Source organism: Petaurus breviceps, unplaced genomic scaffold (genome assembly GCF_028583685.1).
Source record: "Petaurus breviceps papuanus isolate PSGF00001 unplaced genomic scaffold, PetGlider_PUasm1.0 90792, whole genome shotgun sequence".
NCBI lineage: Eukaryota > Metazoa > Chordata > Mammalia > Diprotodontia > Petauridae > Petaurus > Petaurus breviceps.
The window spans coordinates 20,306,099-20,327,591 of record NW_027187347.1 but is presented as its reverse complement, the minus strand read 5'-3'; the positions used below and the strand labels follow the sequence as shown (position 1 = coordinate 20,327,591).

Genomic DNA, 21,493 nt, shown 5'->3' with positions numbered 1-21,493 from the left:
TATTCAAGTCTTCCTCAAAGGCATTTAAAAAAAAAAAAAAACCATTCCTCCTCTGGTAATCCATCACATTTTCCCCTCATTCTTCCTTGTGACACTATTTTTACCAGTATACCTTTCCTCAATAAAGCCCCAACTGGAAAGCAATGTAATGTAGCTATTGCTAATCGCGCTAGTCAGTTGTTATCAGAATAAAGTTTGATAATGATGATGAAAATGTTTCCAAAAATAGAAAGCACTGTACAAATTTAAGATGCTGTTTCAGAGTGCTCTCCAAGTCCCTCCCCTTACCCACCTTCCATTTCAGTGAACCAACCAGTTTAGTCTCTGGACAATTAATTCCCAGCTCTGTCCCATAAGCCAACCAAACAGCTACAGTTGACACCCACAGGGTTAAATCCTGAAACCACTTCCCAGTTCCCACCCCCCTCCTAGTCCCTCTTCGCAAAGAAAGCTGGACCCTGTCCCAGCTGCTTACTGCAGCCACATGCCTGAGGAGAGAGCTATTGAGGAGCTAGACATGAATACCTTCCCTACAAAGGAGTCCAAGGAAACCCTCTTTGCACTCGTCTCCCCAGAAGAGGAACTTCCCCGGCCCTCGAGCCCTCCAAAGAAAACAGCTTGGGTGAGTCTCTAGTCTTGTACTGCTTCTCATCAGGGATACCTAACTCCTCTGTCTTTTCCTCGAGGTTCTTTCTGCCTGCCCCAGTTCTAATATGGGTTGTACAGGAGCAAAGAAATCGATTGTGTTTAGGACTAGAATGAACACTTAGGAGGTCCTTCTTAAAAAAAAAAAAAGAGATCCTTCATAATCATTATGCTTTATCTTAAATTCAACATTTCACTCTATGTTTTGGAAGAATTTACTAATGAAAATTTTGGGGAGGCTTTCGTGTATGACTGTCTACCGATCTGAGTGAGGGAATTCAGCTCACTTTCCTTCGGGGTATATAATTTATACTTTCAAAGGGATTAAGTTAGGAAGGATTGGAAGATACTATCTCTGTCTTTGGGAAGTAGCCAGTCCCATGAAAGAGACCAGCAGGAGTCACAACACTTTGCTCTAGTATACCAGTTTGTACTTTTGGAAACTCTTTAATCTCTATTATCTCCCTTCATTTCGATAACAAGCTGGTAAGTGTTATTAAGTCATTTCAGTCCCTGACCCCATTTGGGCAAAGATACTGGAGTGGTTTGCCATTTTCCTCTCCAGCTCATTTTACAGATGAAGAAACTGAGGCAAACAGTGTTAAGTGACGTGCCCAGGGTCACACAGTAAATGTCTGAGGCCAGATTTGAACTTGGGAAGATGAGTCTTCCTGACTCCAGACAGGGCACTGGCCACTTAGCTGTCCACAACCTGATGTACAGGACCCCGTTTCTGTACTTCTTCTGCAAATGAAGAAAGTGAAGCCTAGAGAAATTAAACTTAAGGGTATTCAGCCTTTCGTTGATTCAGCCAGCAAACACTAAGCCTCTACCTTGTGCTCTTGGAAAGTGATAAAAATATAATTTCTTGACTAGTACTAAGTTCTCTTAGTACCAGTGTTGTCACCCAATACACTGTTCTTCTAGTATAAATTATTATTGTAAGCTAAAAATAGGACTGGAGGCCAATAGACAAGGCTCTGTTTGGCATTCAAAGACCTTCATAATCTCGTCCCCACCTTATTAAACCTTATTCTCCACTATGTACTCTTTGATCCAATGACACTAGCCTTCTGGCTGTTCCACCAACAAGACACTTCATATCTCAGCTCCTGGCATTTTCTCTGACAGTTCCCTATGCCTGAAACTCTCTTCATCCTTCACTCTGATTACTGACCTCTCTGGATTCCTTTAAGTCCTAACTAAAATCCCACCAGTGTCTTTGCTCTGTTAATCATTTTCTATTTATCCTGTATTTAGCTTGCTTGGTAAATTTGTCTGCACTTTGTCTCCCCCATCGAATCTGAAGCTCTTTGAGGGGACTCTCTTTTGCCTCTTTTTTGTATGCCCAGTGCTTAGCACAATGCCCGGCACATAGGAGGCACTTAATAAATGTTTTCTGACTGATTGACTCACTGATATGTCTGATTACCTCAGGTAAAAAGGTAATCTCTCTGAGGTTGTTTCTCTCCCCTTGCCACTGATTCCAATCAGGTAGGTTAAGAGAGTGGGCAAAATTTGGGAAAAAATGTTAATTTTTTTCAGCAGTGCATCAGCCTGGTTGTATTGCATTACTGTACATCCAGGGCAGTAATCCAACCGGAGCTGTAAAATCTCCCTTTCTCCAAGAGTTGGAGGAGAAGCGAACATTTAATTTTGTGGCATATCAGTGTTTACATGTTCTGAGTTGTTGTTGGTCAGTCATTTTAGTCAGGTCTTACTTTTTTGTGACCCTATTTAGGATCTTCTTGGCAAAGATACTGGAGTGGTTTGCCATTTCTTTCTCCAGTTCATTTTACACATAAGAAAACTGAGGCAAACAGGGTGAAGTGACTTGCCCAGGTCACAGGTAGGAAGCATCTGAGACCAGATTTGAACTCAAGTCCTCCTGACTTTAGGGTCATCTATGTGGCACAATGCATAGAATATTTTCATGTTCTGAGTTAAAGGGGTCTTAACTAAGTCTCTGTTCAACAGAGGGCACAGCCTGGTACAACAAAATTAAACTGATCTCTGAGTATTTTCTTTTTTAATGGGCCCTGTCTCTAACTACAATGTCCCTCAAGCTGGAGAGTTACTGTGTTTGTAAGAATTCCCCTATAAGGGTGAGTAGGTTATCCCTAAATAGCCTGTAGCACACTTCTGCAACTCTAAGATAATAGAAACCAGGTTTAACATAGGACATTTTTAAAGTAATTCTCTTTCATTTGTGCTCCCACCTAAGTAGTAGAATTTGGTCCTTGTCTAGATCTTAATGAGAGGAAAAGAAAAACAGAAAGAATCCCTCAGTGAAGGTAGGCAAATACTAAGGCTAGCAGGACACTGAATATAGGGTGGGTTTAATTTAAACTGGTCCAGCAAAGGCAAATGACTAGAATCTGAGCTTACCAGCAATCAAAACCCAGACATAGTCTTTCCAGCTTTAATATTCTCCTTCCCCACTCTAACCCCCAATGTGATTAGATATTGGAGTTGAATCAAAGGATATTATTACTGGGGGTTCTGGGGACTTCTGATAGCTTTTCAAATAGAGACTAGGCAGAGTTTCTACCTGTAGCTGTCCCTCAAATTGAATCTTAAACTATTGTGTCTATAAGGATTGGACCTAACTCAAGTCAGTCACTCAGCAAGTATGTGTTAAGTTCCTGTCATAATGCTAGACACTCTGCTAAACTCAGTAGAAACAAAGGAAAGTAAAAAGAAAATAAAACAGTCCCTGTTCTCATGGAGCTCGTAGTCTGATGGGGAAGACAACATGTAAGCAACTATGTACAAATGACTGAATTGGAAATAATCTTAGAAGGAATCTTAAGATGAAGGAAGATTAGGAAGGTAAAACTTCAGATGAGATTTGAAGGAAGTCAGTGACAATGTATGGAGTCCAGAGATGAGTGTTTTATGCAAGGAACAGAGAGGTCACTGTCTCAGGATCCTAGAGTACATGGGGTGGGGGCAGGGGAGAGAGAATAAGATATAAGACTGGAAAGGTAGGAAAGTATCTGATTATGAAAGGCTTTAAAAGTAGAGGAGTTTGTATCTGATACTAAAAATGATAGGGAGGGAACCACAGTAATTTATGGGTGACATTGTGAGATCTGTTCTTTTTGGAAGATGCATTTGACTGGTGAGTGGAGGATGGAATACATTTGGGAGAGACTTGAGGCAGAGAGACCGACCATCAGACTATTGAAGTAACTTAGGCAGGAAGAGTTGGGGGCTTGCACCAGGGTGATGGCAGTATCAAAGAAGAGGCTATAGACATGAGACATTATGAAGGTAGAAACTAATGAATATAGGATATGAGAGTGAAGAATTGTAGATGACACAAAGGTTGAAAGCCTGGATGACTGGGAGCATGTTGTTACCTTCAATAGGGAAGTTAGGAAGGAAGGAGGTTTTTCTGTGGGGCGGGGGATAGACAAGTTTTGGGCATGTTGAGTTTAAGATGTCTCTTAAGACATCCAATTCAAGATATCCAATAGACAGTAGGAGATGTGAGACTGGAAGCCAGCAGAGAGATTAACGCTGTACAGACAGTTCTGAGAATCATAAATATCGAAATGATAATTAAATCTATGGCAGCTTGTCATTACCAAGCATATTAATATAGAGGGAAAAGAGAAGATGACCAAGACTGTCTTGGATTGAAGATGCAGCCAAGGAAACTGAGGAGTGGTCAGATAGGTAGGGGAGAACCAGGAGAAAGCTGTATCAAGAAAATGAAATGAGGGATGGCTAGGTGTAGTGAATAGACCTTGGAGGACCTGAGGTCAAATGTGGCCTCAGACACTTAACACAAAAACTAGCCGTATGACCTTGGGCAAGTCACTTAACCCCAATTGCCCTCCAAAAAGAAAAATAAAATAAAATGAAATGAGAGATGAAGGATGAAGATTAAGATAAAATTGCTAGATTTGGAGGTCCTTTCTTTCCTATTAGTTCAGGTTGAGGATTGGAAAAAATGAGGCCGTCATTCAACTGTTAAAATCAAGGTTTTATTTAGCCATAGCATGGAAAAGATAATCAACAAGGAAAGGATACTACTACACTCAGCTTGTTATAGATGCAGGCCCCTTTATCTCTAGGCAAAGGTGTTATAACGTGTGTGGCTTTGGACTTCTGCCAAGTCTGAAGGAACTCAACTTCAGCTGAATGGATCTTTTTATACCCAGGAGCAACCAGGAAGTCTGTCAAAATGGACTGAGGCTACTAGGAAACTGTCAAGTGAGGTACAGATTGAACCTTATTCCCTTGGGTGAAGGTTTTGCCACCATTCTGGGAAAACCTAGCCTGACTCATGTGTCAGAGGGAGTGGAAACCCTCATAGATAAGTATCTTATCACAAGCATCTGCTAATCTAGCTCCACAAACATTGCCTGTCACATTAGGAGAAGGGCAGGATCTTGGGACTGTTGCAGAAGTTACTGGAGGTTTGGGCAAGGTGACGTTTTGTGCATTTTGATGTTTATATACAATGTACATCATAATGTACAAAATAACTTCAGACATAGCCATTATTCCTAAATTGCCAACTCAATGAAGTTTATCCTGAAGAGTGAAAACCATGGCTATCATCTCACTAATCATTCCATCGGTAAACATTTACCAAGTGTCTACTATGTGTCTGTAACAGCTAGCAAGGTGGGATTTTTTTTTAAGTTCAGTTTCCCATCCTTAGGCTAAATTGTAAACATCTGAAGGATTGGTCTCCTGCTAATCCACAGCTGTAACACTTTGGGTGCAGAGGCACAGCTTTTCATTGCCTTTGGGCACTAAGCCAATTTAGGTGCTAAAGTGCTTGGGTTCTCAAGAACTCAGGAAATCAGTTTTGAGCACTGCTATGCATGAGTGTGAAGAAGAAAAACGAGTGTGAGGGAGAAACTGAGTGTTGGACATTGGGAGAGCTGGCAGCAACTGTAGGAAGCATCAGGAGCTTGCATACTGATGGGGTTTAGGGAGACTGGGAGAATTGTCTGTTAATTCCCAGTCTTAGTGTTATTTTTGGTAACTAAAGCTCCAATAAAGATAATAAAGGAACCAGGGGAGAAGTTTCTTTTGAACTTCTCAGAGCCAAGGCTATGGCCAAAGGCAGAGTTTAAGTGGAGTAGCCCTGCCCCAAATTGTGCCCCCTGAGGTGAGACATGGGCAGGAGAGGAGAGCTGTCTGCCTCAGGATCCAGGCAGGCGCCCAAAGTGGCTGACCCATAGACCTGCAAGAGGAGGAGGAGCCACAGCCACAGTGCTTGGAATTCAGCCCCCGGTCAAGATGAAAACCTTGCACTTGCAGGGGGCAGTTGGGCTGAAGCAGTGTTAAGACTTGGACTCTTTGTCTCATTTGAGCATGTCATGTGTGCACTTGAGAGTGTCAGGTGGGAGCCTGCAACAGCAGTGTAAGGAGAAGAACACACCCCCAGGAGGACCTTACTTGGACACTCTATTTTGTTTGAGGGGATTGTAACCTAGGGATGGAGTGGTGGTATTTTCTGCTACCCCTGGGATGTGTTGTTCTAGGGAACACCCTGGCCTGGGACCCCCGATTGTATAAACAAGTATTTTGGGGAATGCGATGTTATATACTGAATGCAATGATTTATGCTGTGTGCCATGTTATATAATGAGTGTTATGTTATATACTGGATGATATGTTTTGTTTAAAGTTATGTGGCCACCCTAGTAAAAAGCTGTTATGTTGTTATGAATTGTTATGCTTTAGTTTCTTGAATAAAGTTCAGTTTTGAATAGAGTACTTATTATACCTAGTGATTAGACCCTTAAAATGATTCATAGCAGCAGCCCTCAAATGTGCTGCTCTGATTGGCATTACAGTCATCAGGTACTGTTCTAAATGCTGGGGGAAACAAAAGATAGTCCCTGCCCTCAAGTAGGGAAGGTAGGTGAGATGGACAGTGCTGTGCCTGGAGTCAGGAAGATTCCTCTTCCTGAGTTCAAATCTGACCTCATACATTACTAGCTTTGTGACCCTGGGTAAGCCACTTAGCCCTGTTTGCCTTAGTTTCCTCATCTGTAAAATGAGTTGGAGAAGGAAATGTCAAAACACTCCAGTATCTTTGCCAAGAAAACCCCAAATGGGGTCACAGTATCAGACATGACTGAAAAATGATTGAACAACCATCCCTCAAGGAGCTCACAATCTCTTGTAGGGATGGGAAAGTACGTTTTCTGACTATAATTCTAAGGTCGTGGGTTCAGATATTTCAAATGTATTTACACTTTACCCTTACCACAATTTACTACCATTTTGTTTCATAGAAAATCTGTGGCTCTAATTACCCATTGAGCATTGCCTTCATTGTGGTGAATGAGTTCTGTGAAAGATTCTCCTACTATGGCATGAAAGGTACTCTTTGAATTCACAAATCCCCCTCCCTCCCTACTTTTCTCTTCCATATCCCTGTACTATACCCTGTCTCTAACCCTTAAGTCATATAATCCGCCTTCTTTCTTTTTTTTTTATAAATTTTTTTTTGAGCTTTTTTGAGGGGGGAAGGCAGGGCAATTGGGGTTAAGTAACTTGCCGAAGGTCATATGGCTAGTTTTGTGTTAAGTGTCTGAGGCTGTATTTGAACTCAAGTCCTCCTGACTCCAGGGCCCATGCTCTATTCACTGTGCCACCTAGTCGCCCCTATCCCCCTTCTTTCTTGGGGTAAGACAAGCCTTCTTTTCTGGCCTATGCTTTCCATAAAGTCCTCTTAGAATTCCTCCAGTTTGAGGAAGAAATCTTACTGTAAGCTATCAAAAAATCTAAAGGTGAGAATGGAAAACTTTTCCCACCCTTAGTTTTATTCCAAAAACTCCTGCTACTCTCACCCATAAGCCATAGAATTCCTTCCCTGAACCTACGTCAGCTAAGAAATAACAAGTATAATAACAATAACTCACATTTCTGTAGCATTTTGAGGTTTATAAGCTCTTTCCCCATAATACCCCTGTGAGGTAGGCATTTTACAGATGAAGATACTAATGATTAGAGAGGTTAAGTGGTTTGCCTAGGACCCCATAGCTGAAAAAAACTACTTTTAGACCCAAAGGCCTATGGTGAATTCACCATATCTTCATTGTGGCCCTGAATGTTGGCATGAAGTCAGGTGTGAAGTCCCTACCCAGCAGAGACTTTAGCTTTGTATTAGTACTAGAAGTACAGGTGTTAGTATTAGTAGTATTAGTACCACCAACACACACTGACCAGAGAAAGTAGCAGTGTTACTGAATTTTGAGACATGCTTATGAATTCTGCTTTGTCTCCTGCTTGCTATGGTCCTTCCTGTGATCTGATTCCATTGTCCAGCTGTCAATCTTCTGACAAATCATCTCCCTCCCACAGACAGCACTGAACACAGAATTGCTTAGACAATGTCCAAAGGTTTGATTTAAAAGGAGTCAAGGATTAATTCTCCATATACTTTCCCCCAAGGAATCTGAATTTTCCAGGCTAGGACTAATCTTTTTTTTCCCAGTCAATGAACACTTATTAACCCTCTATTATGTGCCAGGCAATATGTTACCTAAATTTGCATCATTATTCTATCCTTTCCTATCTAACTTTGATTTATCAAGTATCCTTTCCCTCTTTTGTATCAATCTCTCCACATGAGACTAAATTTTTGAGACAAAAGTTTATTTCACCAACCAAAGCCAAGACAGGGCATTTTTTTTTATGTACTAGGTATGGTTACAAAAATCCCTCCCTCCTCTACCCTAACCTTGGGTTTTGAGCATGTAGATCTTGACATGTAGATCTTAACTTATCAAAAAATAAATACCTATAGACCATAGGTCTGACAGTAAAAATATGTGAATTTATAAAATCACGTTAAAATACCTTACTGTACTTCTATGTATTTTGCCCTAAGGGGTACCTAACTTGTCTACCCCTAGTCTCAGCTTGGCTTCTGGCTCATTGTTTTGAGTCCTATTTTTTGCCTAAAGCTTTTAAAATTCAATCATTTTAAAGTTACAATTTTTAAAAGGCACCACCTCTAGTCCCTGAACTACCTATGAAAATTGGAGCAAAGGTACATTAAAATACACGTGCCTTCCCCTCTCCCAGCAATCCCTCCCTTTGCTTCCTTCTCCAAATCCTTTGCAAATCCTTGGTGGCTTCCAAATCTGAGAGGTTAAACTGCAAACAGGCATTCACTGCTGTGGGATGCCCTGAGAGCAAAGACTCCTTTGGCATCCTAAGCATTAGTCTACTGTGTGTCATGACCCATTCCAACCTCTCAGAGACTGGGAGATTAGTTTATCAAATCAGCTTCTCATCTACATGCAAATTATTATTTTTTTGTATTACCTTTGGCAAACTTTAATCCTAGACTGACTGCCTCTTCACCACTTATACATTAGGTGCTTAAGGCAGGTAGATTAATTTTTAACAGAGCAAAACATAATTGGCAAAGGAAATCTGTCACAAAATCATCACATCGCATAATGCATTCCAAGTGAAATGGAAGAGATTTTTATAAGGTCATTACTTTGGATTATTTATGCCATGGTTCCACTCCATTTGTATAGGTATTTGAAAATGGACTCCATCCTTCATAAATTGTTCAGGTTCTCTATTTGACCATTAGTCTCCAGCGCCACCACCCCCCACTTCCCAGATAGGGATCTTATCCACCTTTTATCTCACCCGTACCCTTTTTTCCACTCTAGCTGTGCTGACACTTTACTTTCTGTACTTCCTACATTGGAGTGAAGACACGTCTACATCTGTGTACCATGCCTTCAGCAGCCTCTGCTATTTCACTCCTCTCTTGGGAGCAGTCATGGCTGACTCTTGGTTGGGAAAGTTCAGGTAAGAAAAGAACATTATCCATTCTCATAATGTGAGAGACCACATCCCAAGGGAATTCACAGATCAAGACTTCTGGAGATCCTTTCTTCTTTCCCTTTGGCTCTAGGCAATAACAGATTTGTTGTTGTTAAATCATTTCAGTTGGGTCTGACTCTTCATGACTCCATCTTGGGGTTTTCTTGGCAAAGATACTGGAGTGGTTTGCCATTTCCTTCTCCAGCTCATTTTACAGATGAGGCAAACAGAGTTAAATGACTTGCCCAGTGTTACACAGCTAATAAGTGTCTGAGGCCAGATTTGAACTCTAGAAGATGAGTCTTTCCTAACTCCAGGTCCAACTTTCTATTCACTATACCACCTACCTACCCCAATAACAGATTTACTTCAGGCTTACCAGAAAAAAAAGTCTCTTCTAAGTTTATAGGCTTTCCTCCATGATCCTTGTATTTTAGCAGTCATTGAAATCAAGAGATTCTTTCATAAATATATTTACTGAATGCCCCATACTATAGTTTTCATTGTATTCCCCTGGTCTAGTCTGAAGATGGAGAATATTTGCACATTGGGAAATATTCAGTATTAACTCAGCCTTCTCTTCCCTAGGTTACATAATCTCATTTCCTTTAGCCTTTCTATACAAGCTTGGCTTTCCTGCTTTTATCCTATTTCTTGGTTTCCTGGGCCTTTGCTATATTCCATAGCTTCTCATAAGAATACAAAGAATACCTTCTTGAGTGTGACTGGCTCATTATTTGTTTTGTCTCAGAGATTAGCAACAAGGGGGCACTAACATTGTGATTGTCTTTTACAGCATTGTTCTCACAGGTTAAGGTTACATATTCTTGAAAACTGGGGGTGGAGTCAAGATGGTGGAGTAGAAACAGGACTTCCACTGGCCTCCACCTCCTACCTCCTCCAATTCTTGAAAACTGTAATCTCTGTCATTGATACATTATGAATCTTTCATGATGAAATTAGAAATTTATCCTAACTTTTCTTGAACCTTTTTCTTGCCATTCATTTATCCTTTCACTCATTCATTGAAAAAGCCTTTGTTAATACCTAAGAGTTTATTGATCACTGTGTGTATACATATATATACATGCAAGAATATATTTCTTTGTGTGTATATACATAAATATATAATATACACACAAGAATATATTGCTGTAAATATATGTATATGCTTGCGAGGATATGTTTCTGTAATATATATACACATAATGTAAGTTTGCTATATATAAAACACACAAGAGATTGTTTCATGCGTGTAAATATATACACATATGTGTGTGTATATGCATGTATACACATAAGTGTATATTGTTGTAAGCACATATATAACCAAGAGTGTATTGTTGTAAATATACAAAACATGTAATATACACAAGAGTATATTGCTCTGTATGTATATATGCATATATAATACATACATATGAAAATTCTATCCACTATTTATGAATAGTACTTTGGATCACAGAATATTATAGGTCTATCTCTTTATCCAATCCATGGTATCACAAGTCTTATTAAAATGCAGTATATTGGGGTGGCTAGGTGGTGCAGTGAATAGAGGACCAACCCTGGAGTCAGGAGGACCTGAGTTCAAATCCGACCTTAGACACTTGACACACTTACCAGCTGTGGGACCTTGGGCAAATCACTTAACCCAGTTGCCCTCCAAAAAGCAAAAAAAAAAAAAAGCAGTATATTACATATGGCACTGATTATATGTGTGAGGGAAGGGAAGAGAAATAAGCATTTATTACCTGCCTACTTGCTATGTGCCAGAAATTCTGCTGTCCACTTTACAAATATCTCATTTGATCATCACAACAACTCTGGAAAATAGGTGCTACTATCATCCTCATTTTAAAGTTGAGGAAACTGGGGTAGACAGAGATTAAGTGACTTGACCAAGAACACACAGCTAGTAAGTGCCTAAGCCAGTTGAACTCAGGTCTTTATTATAGGTCCATCTTTATCCTGTCCATGGTATCACCTGCTCTGCACGATATACGATATAAAAAGAAACACAAGACTTAACCTTTATCTTAAAGACTATTCAGTTCAGTAGGAGAGAAATGATGGACTTTATGGACAAAAAGCAATGTTTCAATCTGTTCTAAAGCTTTCTCCTTTGAATTAAGATGTATATAGGCAATGGGATCTAGAAATCTATCTTGCCCTACAGGAAAATAGAAGGGAAGGGTATAAGAGAAGGGGGGGGGAGGAGGTGATAGAAAGGAGGGAAAGTTTGGTGAAGAATGCATGCCCTTTTGGGGTGAGGGGAGGGGAGAGATGGGGAGAAAATTTGGAATTCAAAATCTTGTGGAAGTAAATGTTGAAAACTAAAAATAAATTAATTAATAAAAACATCTAAAAATGAATTTAAAAATCATCAATATTCCTCTTTAGTACCAATAAAAACCAGCAGGAAAAGTCAGAAAGAGAAATTCCATTCAAAATAAGGACAGAAGCTATAAAATTTGGAGGAAGTCTCTTCTATGCTTCACTTGATATTAATCAAAGGCTTATTGAACAAAGTTATCTCAGTTACATCTTTCAAGGAATCTTGTATAATTTGACGTATATTTAGGAGAAGCCGTGTTAGAGGGGAAAAAAGTTAAGGAAACATTTTGTTCTACAAATCAAGTGCTTTTTTTTTTTAATATTCAACAAATAAAGAGTAGAGTGGGACCTTGTTCTCTCCATGCCCTTCAGTCAGTTGTGTAAGTGTAGAGACGTGTTCAGTCCTCCTAACTCCAGGACAGGTGCTCTATTCACTGTGTCACCTAGCTACCCCTTGATGTTACCATTGTAACATTAGGGCACCATGCCCATATAATACAACTCACTTAGTAAATGTTATGTGTGTTCTGACTGCTCCATTGACTGGCTATTACCACATCTCTCTTCCTCTTCTTCAGTTTCCCCATTCCCTGAGACACAATAATATTGAAATTAGGCCAATTAATAACTACAATGGCATCTAAGTGTTTAATGAAAGGAAGAGTCGATTTTCACTGTTTTCTTATTTTAAGAAATTGTCACAGCCACCCCACCCTTCAGCAACCACTACCCTGATCAGTCAGTAGCCATCAATATTGAGGCAAGACCCTTCACTGGCAAAAAGATGATGACTTATTGATGACTCAGATGATGGTTAGCATTTTTTAGTCATAAAGTATTTTTAAATTAAGGTATGTGCATTTTTTTCAGACATAATACTATCACGCACTTAATAGACTATAGTTTAGTATAAACATAACTTTTATATGCACTGGGAAACAAAAATGTATGTGAGTCACCTTATTGCAATATTTGATTTATTGTGGTAGTCTGGAACTGAACTAACAATATCTCCAAGGTATGCCAACACCAAGAAGGAAGTGAGGCTTCTTTTGAGTGACCCTGGGGTATTTGCTCTGATTTCAAAATTGAGCCCTTTGGGTTTCAAAACTTCTCCCCTTGAAAACTGTACTTTTCTGATGTCTCTCATACTTCCATGCCAGGAAGGGCAAGGCCTTCCCCCAAAGCCTGTTCATGTCATGCATGGTATGTGTGAGATGGAGGGACAGCCCTTAGACAAAAATCTCTAAGATGGGGTTGATCCTAATAGCACCTACGTCATAGGATTGTCTGAGGGCCAGTTGAGATAACATATGTAAGCGCACCTTGCAAACTTCATATAAGTAAAAAAACTATATAAATAATAGCTGTTATTATTATTATCTCTGAGGGAGCACTAGCTACTGAGGGGATTGAGGAAACCAGTCCTTTCCTTGGGGGTGACACTACAACTGAGTTTTGAAGGAAGGAAAGTGATTCTGTGAGATGGAGGTGAGAAGGGAGATGACCATCCAAGTTCAAGTGCTGGTTTTCTTCTTGGTTTTTAGCTATTCTCTGCCTCTACACCATTTCTGTAGGGACTGGAAGCTGCTTTTGTTACAGCTGCACCACACAGAACTTGTCCCAAGCTACTACTCTGCCAACTGTTTTGTAGTCAGATGCCAGCAACCTGGGGTGGGGGGAAGGGCAACCTGCTTCCAGCCCAGCACCAGCAAGTACCTATCTCATCCTCTTCTGTCCCTTTCCAGGCCTGGGCTTACTTCTCCATGCCAAGAGTCCTGTGACCAAGTGGTGTAGACAAGCTGTCTGTACTCCTCTCCTTTCCAGCTACATGTCGAGGGGCAGCTAGGTGGCACGGTAAATAGAGCACAGGCCTTGGAGTCAGGAGGACCTGAGTTCAAATTTGGCCTCAGACACTTAGCACTTAACTAGCCTTGTGACCTTGGGCAAGTCACTTAACCCCAATTGCCCTTCAAAAAGCAAAAACAAACAAACAAACAAAAAAACAACCACGTGTTGCCTGGTCTAGGAATTAATTCCATTTAAAGGGGTGGGGGTGGGGTAAAGTCACACAAATTTTTTGGTTTCCCAGTACATGTAAAACATTTATGTTTACACTAAACTATAGTCTATTAGGTGTGATAGTATTATGTCTAAAAAATGCACATACATTAATTTAAAAATACTTTATAACTAAAAAATGCTAACCTTATCTGAGCCTTCAGCAAGTTATCTTTTTACTGGTGGAGGGTCTTGCCTCGATGTTGATAGCTGCTGACTGACTGATCTGGGTGGTGGTTGCTGAAGGTTGGTGTGGCTGTGGCAATTTTCTTAAAATAAGACAACAATGAAGTTTGTCCCACTGATTTACTCTTTCACTTGAATACTTAGAGACAACTGTAGGGTTATTAATTGGTCTAATATCAATATTATTGTGTCTCAGGGAATAGGGAGACCTTAGAGGAGGGAGAGAGATGTGGGAAGAGCCAGTCAGTGGAGCAATTAGAACACACAATATTTATTAAGTTTGCTGTTTTTTTTCCTTAGTATTTTATTTTTCACATGAAAAATTTCATTTTACATGTGAAAACAATTTTTAACTTTTGTTTTTAAAACTTTGAGATACAAATTCTCTTCCTTCCTCCTCCCCCACCCTTCTCTCCCCACCCCTCCCCCCTTTGAGAAGGCAAAAAATTTTATATAGATTATTTATGTGTGGTCATACAAAATATATCCATAATAGTCATGTTGTGAATGAAAACAGACAAAAAAACCCTAAAAAAGTAATGAAAGTTAAAAAGAAATTGTTTCAACCTGTATTCAGATACCATCAGTTCTTTCTCTGGGAATGGATGGCATTTTTTTATCATGAGTACTTCAGAGTTGTCTTGAATTTTATGTTGCTAGCTAAGTCATTCACAACTGATCATCTTATAATATTGCTATTACTTTGTAAACAGTACATTTCACTTTGCATCAGCTCATGGAAGTCTTTTTAGATTTTTCTGTGAGCATCCTACTCATCACATACTGCAATTTGTTCAGCATTCCCCAATTTCTAATTCTTTGTCCCCAGAAAAGAGCTGCAATAAATATTTTTGTACATATAGGTCCTTTTTCTTTTTGTTTTTTAACCTCTTGGGATACAGATCTAGTAGTGGTATTGCTAGGTCAAAAGGTATGCATGGCCCTTTGGGCATAGTTCCAAACTGCTCTACAGAATGACTGAATCAGTTCACAACTCCACCAATAGTGCATTAATGTCTCCTTTTTCCCACTTCCCCTCCAACATTTGTAATTTTCCTTTTCTGTCCCATTAGCCAAAGTAATAGGTATGAAGTAGTATCTCAGAATTGTTTTAATTTGCTTTTTCTAATGAATAGTGAGTATTTTTTCATATGGATAATTTTGATTTCTTCATCTGAAAACTGATCATATCTTTTGATCATTTATCACTTGAGGAATGGGTCTTATTTTTATAAATTTGACTCAGTTCTCTTATATGTTTGAGAAGTGAGGTCTTTATCAGAGAAATTTACTTCAAAGTTTTTTCCACAATTATTATTGCTAACTGTATTTCCTGCCCCCCATCCTATTTCCTGCCTCCTCCTCTCCCCATCCCCCATTCTATTCTCTCCTTTCCCCCAGTCCCTTATGTTTGCTGTCTTATATGGGCAAGGTTCATGGCACTCCAAAACAATTATAATAGTAACATCAAAGATCACTGATCACAGATCCCCATACAGATATACCAATGATGAAAAAGTTTGGAATATATTGTGAGAATTACCAGAGACATGATGTGAGCACGTGTTGTTGGAAAAATGGTGCTGATAGTCTTGGTTAATGCAGGGTTGCCACAAACCTTCAATTTGTAAAAAAAAAATGCAATATCTGCAGAGCACAATAAAACAAGGTAGGCCTGTACTGACTGAACTTACAAGTTATCTGATTTTAGGCAAGCACCTTTAACTTTTGGGCCTCAGTTTCCTCAACTAGAAAAAGAGAGGTGATATGGAAGAATTGGACTCACTTGTGAGCTCTCAAGATTAGGTGCTGATTTTTTAATCTTTCTTTGTATCCCCATGGCTTAGCACAGTGTCTGGCACACAGTAGGTGCTTCATAAATGTTTATTGACTGACTGTGTGACCTAAAGTCCCACCTAGTTTTAGATATAAATGTATTTTCCTAGATCCCTTCTTCTCATATTCCTTCTGTGATGGGGGTTGATTAGGGAAACCTCCCTTTCTCTAACGAATTGGTGATCTCTCCAATCAACTGGGTGAGTTTATAATGTACCTAGCCTGGCCAGAGGTAGGGGTGGGAATGCAGGGCAGCTAGGTAGTGCAGTTGATAGAGTGCTAGGTCTGGAGTCAGGAAAACTCATCTTCCTGAGTTCAAATGTGGTCTCAGATACTTAGCAACTATGTGACCCTGAACAAGTCACTTAATCTGTAAACTTCGTTTTATTTTTAAATATTTTGATAGCTGTGTTTCAGTATACTTGGTTTCCTTTGTAATCCTATGTATTCTATTTAATGCATTCGAAGGCATTGTTCTGAGAAAGGATCCATAGGTTTCTCCGGTTGTTGAAAGGTCCATGATGTGTGAAAGGTTACCCTGTCATCTCATAGGCACTTCTCCGTGGAGAAGGTAGCCATAGGTACCTTGTTGAGAGGAAATGGGACAATTTCAGGGGCTAAGGCAGCTACCAAGATGATCTGGTTTTCTCAGAGACAGTGGGAAGGCAGTTAAGTCAGACATTAGTCACTTAATAAGCACAATTAAGCGCTAGCTATATGATGGATACTGTGCTAAGTTCTGGGGACATGAAGAAAGGCTAAAGATAGTCCAAGATCTTAAGGAGCTCACAATATAATGAACTTTGGGGAGAAGAACTCATATAAGAGGTCCCCAGATACACACAGGGATAGAAAAGAGAAAATGCCTCCTCCTCATCCTTTTACTTTCTTTACTGTTCCATCTGTAAAGCACAGACTAGACCAGAGTGGAACAAACCTGTGTTCTGGGAAGGGATTGTGGGGTTCTAGGAAGACTGGAAAACCTATGTCCTAGTATAGTCTCTTTCTCACTACGAATCTGCAAATGGAAGCCTGGCAAAGCCTATGTGAGCACAATTCTCCTTGATCTGGGAGCTGAGTATAGATGCCATAGTGCAGGAGCACATGGAAGATACATGTTGTGTTCTCAAACACGATTTTCTGACTTGATTAGAGAGGAGAATTCCTGATAGTGGGTATTCCCAGCCCAATAGATAGTAATAACAGTGGTAATGATTCCTGCAGAAGGATTTGACTGAAGCAGATGTGCTCATCCACACAGAGAGTGTTCCTGATCCCCAGGGTTCTACGTTAGACATTTTCATCCTTTACACCAAAAATTTTGTATTTGAAGGTCCATGAACAGATAGTAGGGTACCTATGAACTTGCCTGAAGAAAAATTCACATACGTATTTTAACTAAGCCCTAACTGAAATTTAGTATTTCAATTATGATTGTAAGCAACAAACATTCTGAGAAAGGAACCTCTTCTCTTGTAAAGGGTGACTTTTTCCTCTTTTTATCCAAGATCTAAGTAGGTTTATCCAGCAAGCATCTATGAAGTGCCTACTATGTGTAAGGCACATAGAATACAAAAATAACAACAGTCAGGAGTATCTCAATGGTCCCAAACTGTAGAGACTAGTTTTCCTCCATGATCTTCTTCTTTGACTGTCCTTTTAATAATATAACTATACTTCTCAGAGGAGAATGCTCATTCTGTGCTCTCCATGATTTCCCTAAGGCCTAACAGAGTACATTTTCTAGTCTCTTGGAGAAAGATTTTCAATTCCATTTTCTTCTCAAATGTTGACACTGGCCTAATCTTCCTTTTATAGAGAGTTGTCTGTATATATCATTCTTTCAAAGTAAATTTGTGTGTGTGTGTGTGTGTGATGACTTTATTTTTAATTCATTGATACAATTTGTTTTGATTCAACAGATATTTCATGAGAAGCACTCAAAATGCTATAACAAAGTGATTTATGCCCCCTCCTCCCCAAAGGTTAGAGATTAAGGAAAAGGAGGGACATGTTCTCTAACTTGGACAGTATGGTACTGACATTGATAGTTCAGTTTGCCCAGTATTCTGTTATTTCTTTCTGTTGACTTTGTTTCCATTGTTTTAATCACCGTAGTTATTTATTTTTCTTTTGCCTCTACTTTCTTCACTTTGCATTCCTTCATGTCAATCAACCATATAACATGTATTTAGTATCTATTGCACTAGATCTACTAGACTCTGTGTTATGATCTGGGAATACAGAGTAGCAAATTGTTCCTGCCTCATGGAATTTACTTTCTAATGGGGAGGGGAGAGTTTGATCATATTTAAGTGTATAAAAACACTTTCAAGGCAGAAACAAGGTAACCCTGAAGGAAAGGAAAGCAGTAGCAATAGGGATCAGGAGAAGCTTCATGCAGAAGTTGATGCCTAAGCTGAGTCTTGAAGGAAACAAAGGATTCAAAAAGATGTTGGAGGGGTAGCTAGGTGGTGCAGCGAATAGAGCACCAGCCCTGGAGCCAGGAGGACCTAAGTTCAAACCCATTCTCAGACACTTGTCACATTTATTAGCTGTGTGATCTTGGACAAGTCACTTAACCCCAATTGCCCTGCCTTTCCCCCTCCAAGAAAAAAAAAAGGTGTTGGTGAGGAAGGAGTGCAGTCTAGAAATGGGAGACAGCCAGTGCAGAGGCACTAAGGAGTGTCAAATGTAAAGAATGGCCAGAAAGTCAGTTTGGATTGTAGAGTGCATGCATGCAATGGAATAGTATCTTATAAGGCTGGGTAAATAATATGGGGCCACCTTGGGAAGAGCTTTAAATGTCAAACAGAGGAGTTTATATTTAATCCTAGGAGGCACTGGAGTTTACTAAGTAAGGGGACATGATGACATGGTCAAATTTGCTCAAGGAATATCATTTTGGCAAATGTGTAGAAGATGGATGTTGAGCAGGGACACTAATTAGGAGGCTTTTTCTGTATGTCTGAATCCTTCACATTTGTCATTCCTTGTGGCACAGCAATGTTCCATTATCTTGTTTTTTATGCCTAAAACTTTCGGCATATGTTTGAATATTTTGTAAGCAGGCTGTTGCCAGGTTCCGTCCATAATACTCCCTGTCCTCCTCTTCACTGTTACCTCACTGGAGTTCCACCTTCCCCCATGTCCCCTTGTGTCCGATAGAAAGAAGTCTCTTACTGGTCTCTCTCTTGTCACTCTGTTGCTGTTACTGTCCTTGCCCGCTGCATTTCTATTAGGTATGTTTGAGAAGCAAATAATATCTTCACTTAACTTTCTAATGGGGAGGGGAGAGTTTGCTCATATTTAAGTGTATAAATAATATTTGTCTGGTTTTCTTTCTATGTTTCAAACTCTTCTTGATTATTGAACATCCATCTTTTGTGCTGTATGGTTAATCTCAGGTTTGTAGGATAGGTTACCTTGGGATGCATTCTGAGCTCTATTGCTTTTTGGAACACATTATTCCCTTCCCTTCTCCTTTTTCAATGAGTACAGAATAGTCTGGTGTTATACAAATCTCCTTTCCTTTGTATTTAAAGTTCTTTCTCCTGATGGCTTGCAGAACTGTTGTTTCTATATGTCTTGGAGTTTGCAGTCTTGAATTTTGTTTTGTTTTTAAGCAATCTGTAGATTCTTTCAATCAGAATATCATTTTCTATGTTTAGAAGTTCTAGGCAGTTCTCATTTTTTTTTTTATTATGGTGTTGAGGGTTTTTGTCCTCTTGTGTTCTTCTGGGGAGATCTATGATCCTTAGCTTGTCTCTGTCCATCCTTTAGTTCAGTATATTTTGCTTGCATAATGAGAGCCTATTTTCTTTTACTGTTCTTGTATTTTGCTTCTCTTTTTCTAGGTTGTCCTTCAGTTCCATGTATTTATGTTTCTAATCTATTCCCTCTTTTGTATCTTTGGTGAGGCTTACAATCACAGATTTAAGTTTTTCTATTCTGCTCATTATTTTTGTTTTATAAGATCTAAATTCTGCTCCAAAAATTCTCATTTCTCTTTTAAACAACTTAGGAAGAGCATCTTATGATTATATGATCTTCTCAAATTTCACAGGGTTGTATGATTTTTTTTAGTATATATTTATATTGTTTACTAGGATTGGAAGTAATATTTCCTTTGGTTGTTACTGTTTTTCCTGTTGATTTATTTTTGTTCAAGGTCTTCTTTGTTCCTTGAGTTTTTTTCTTCCTGAAATACTTGGTATTTTATTTGTTCTCCACCCCTCCCCCCTTGCTTTCCTTATTACCTATTTCTGATTCCCTCCTCTTTAATTGTGGTTTTCTTGGGGGCTGGATCTTGAAGTTTCTCAGTCTTCTCCAAAATAAGCACTTCAAAGATCATTAGCATAGCTTTCTGCCCCAAGTGACTGGCTCCAGCTGGATGATATGCCCTTTCCCTCAGTTTTGGTAGAGTGCTACATAGGTCCCCACACTCATGGTGTCCTGCCCTGGTAATCTATCCCATGCCCTCTATTCCTCAGTTCTTTGGCATCACACTGGCAGTTCAGAGCCTGCTTACTGGCATCTTTGCTTCTTAGTTGCAGCCTCTGGCAGACTTTTGTTCCTGAAGGGCTGTATCCAAGCTGCTGTTGAGGGCTGAGAACTTCTGCAGTCTAAAGTTGAGGTCTCTACTAAAATGGAAGGAGGGAGAGGGTAATGAAATGCAAGTTTTGATGTAAGCTTGTTTTGTGCTAGTATAGCTAGTATAGCCTCACTGCTGAGTAAACTCAAGGCTGGTTAGTATCAGTTCTGGGTTTGGGAGGATTTCCCCCCCTTCTTTTGGATCCTGGATGTCCTAGACATGGAAAGAGCTGAAGCTGTTTTATTTTTGGTGCATAATTTCTCTTTTGGAAAGGTCTCAGAGGAATAAGGATACTCTCTACAGCTTGTAAAGCCAAGCACAAACAGCTTTCCAGAGGACTGCTACTGTGAATATCTTTAAGGTTCTGATCACATAGCATAGTGAACTCTTCATTTATTCAGTAGCAAACCAAAGCAACACATCACAGAAACAAAGTACATTCACAGTAATATAACAACTATTACTAAAGTGGCCACATAGTTTTAAACAAAAGATAGCATTTAGTAAGTACTTAAATCAATCATCCTTAAGGAGCAAACATCCTTAAGGGATACAAAGTACAAAGGTCTCCCACCCCTAGGTCACATTGTCTTAATAATCAAGGCAGTCACAAAGTCTTCTTTCTTCTTCATAGAAGACTAGCTTCCAATCATCCTCAACTCAATCATCCTTAAGGAGTACAAAGTACAAAGTTCTCCTACCCCTAGGTCACAGTAAAACATGATCTTGTCAGTCAACACTAAGTACCCAAGGAAAGGTCCTTTCATGTTGGCCCAAGACTGACTTCCAAATTCCATGGTTCCTTTTCCATGCTCCCAGCTCTTGTCTGAATTCATCCAATTGTCACCTGGAGTCACAGGTAGACAGCTCTCAGCTCCTGGTCTAGTTCCTCATCCAATTCCCCATCCAGTTCCTGTTCCATATTGAAACTCACTGTGACCAGTCCACCTCAAGCCCTTTGCAGTTTCTGTTTCTGGGAAGACAAAGCTTAACAGAGCCACAACA

The 21,493-nt window shown here is 39.6% G+C and overlaps 1 protein-coding gene across 6 annotated transcripts in view; it reads left to right on the top strand.

Moving 5' to 3' along the window:
• Window positions 1-409: 409 nt before the first annotated feature.
• The window catches only part of LOC138147480 (solute carrier family 15 member 2-like), a 66,697-nt gene continuing 45,613 nt past the window's right edge, over window positions 410-21,493 (top strand). For 3 of the 6 annotated variants that reach the window (XM_069070005.1, XM_069070007.1, XM_069070006.1), the window contains exons 1-3: window positions 410-622; window positions 6,915-7,002; window positions 9,318-9,459. In XM_069070005.1, the coding sequence (XP_068926106.1) occupies window positions 485-622; window positions 6,915-7,002; window positions 9,318-9,459 (368 nt within the window). In that variant the 5' untranslated portion in view covers window positions 410-484. The remainder of the gene's footprint in view (window positions 623-6,914; window positions 7,003-9,317; window positions 9,460-21,493) is intronic. The other 3 variants (XM_069070004.1, XM_069070008.1, XM_069070009.1) reach the window with 3 other exon arrangements.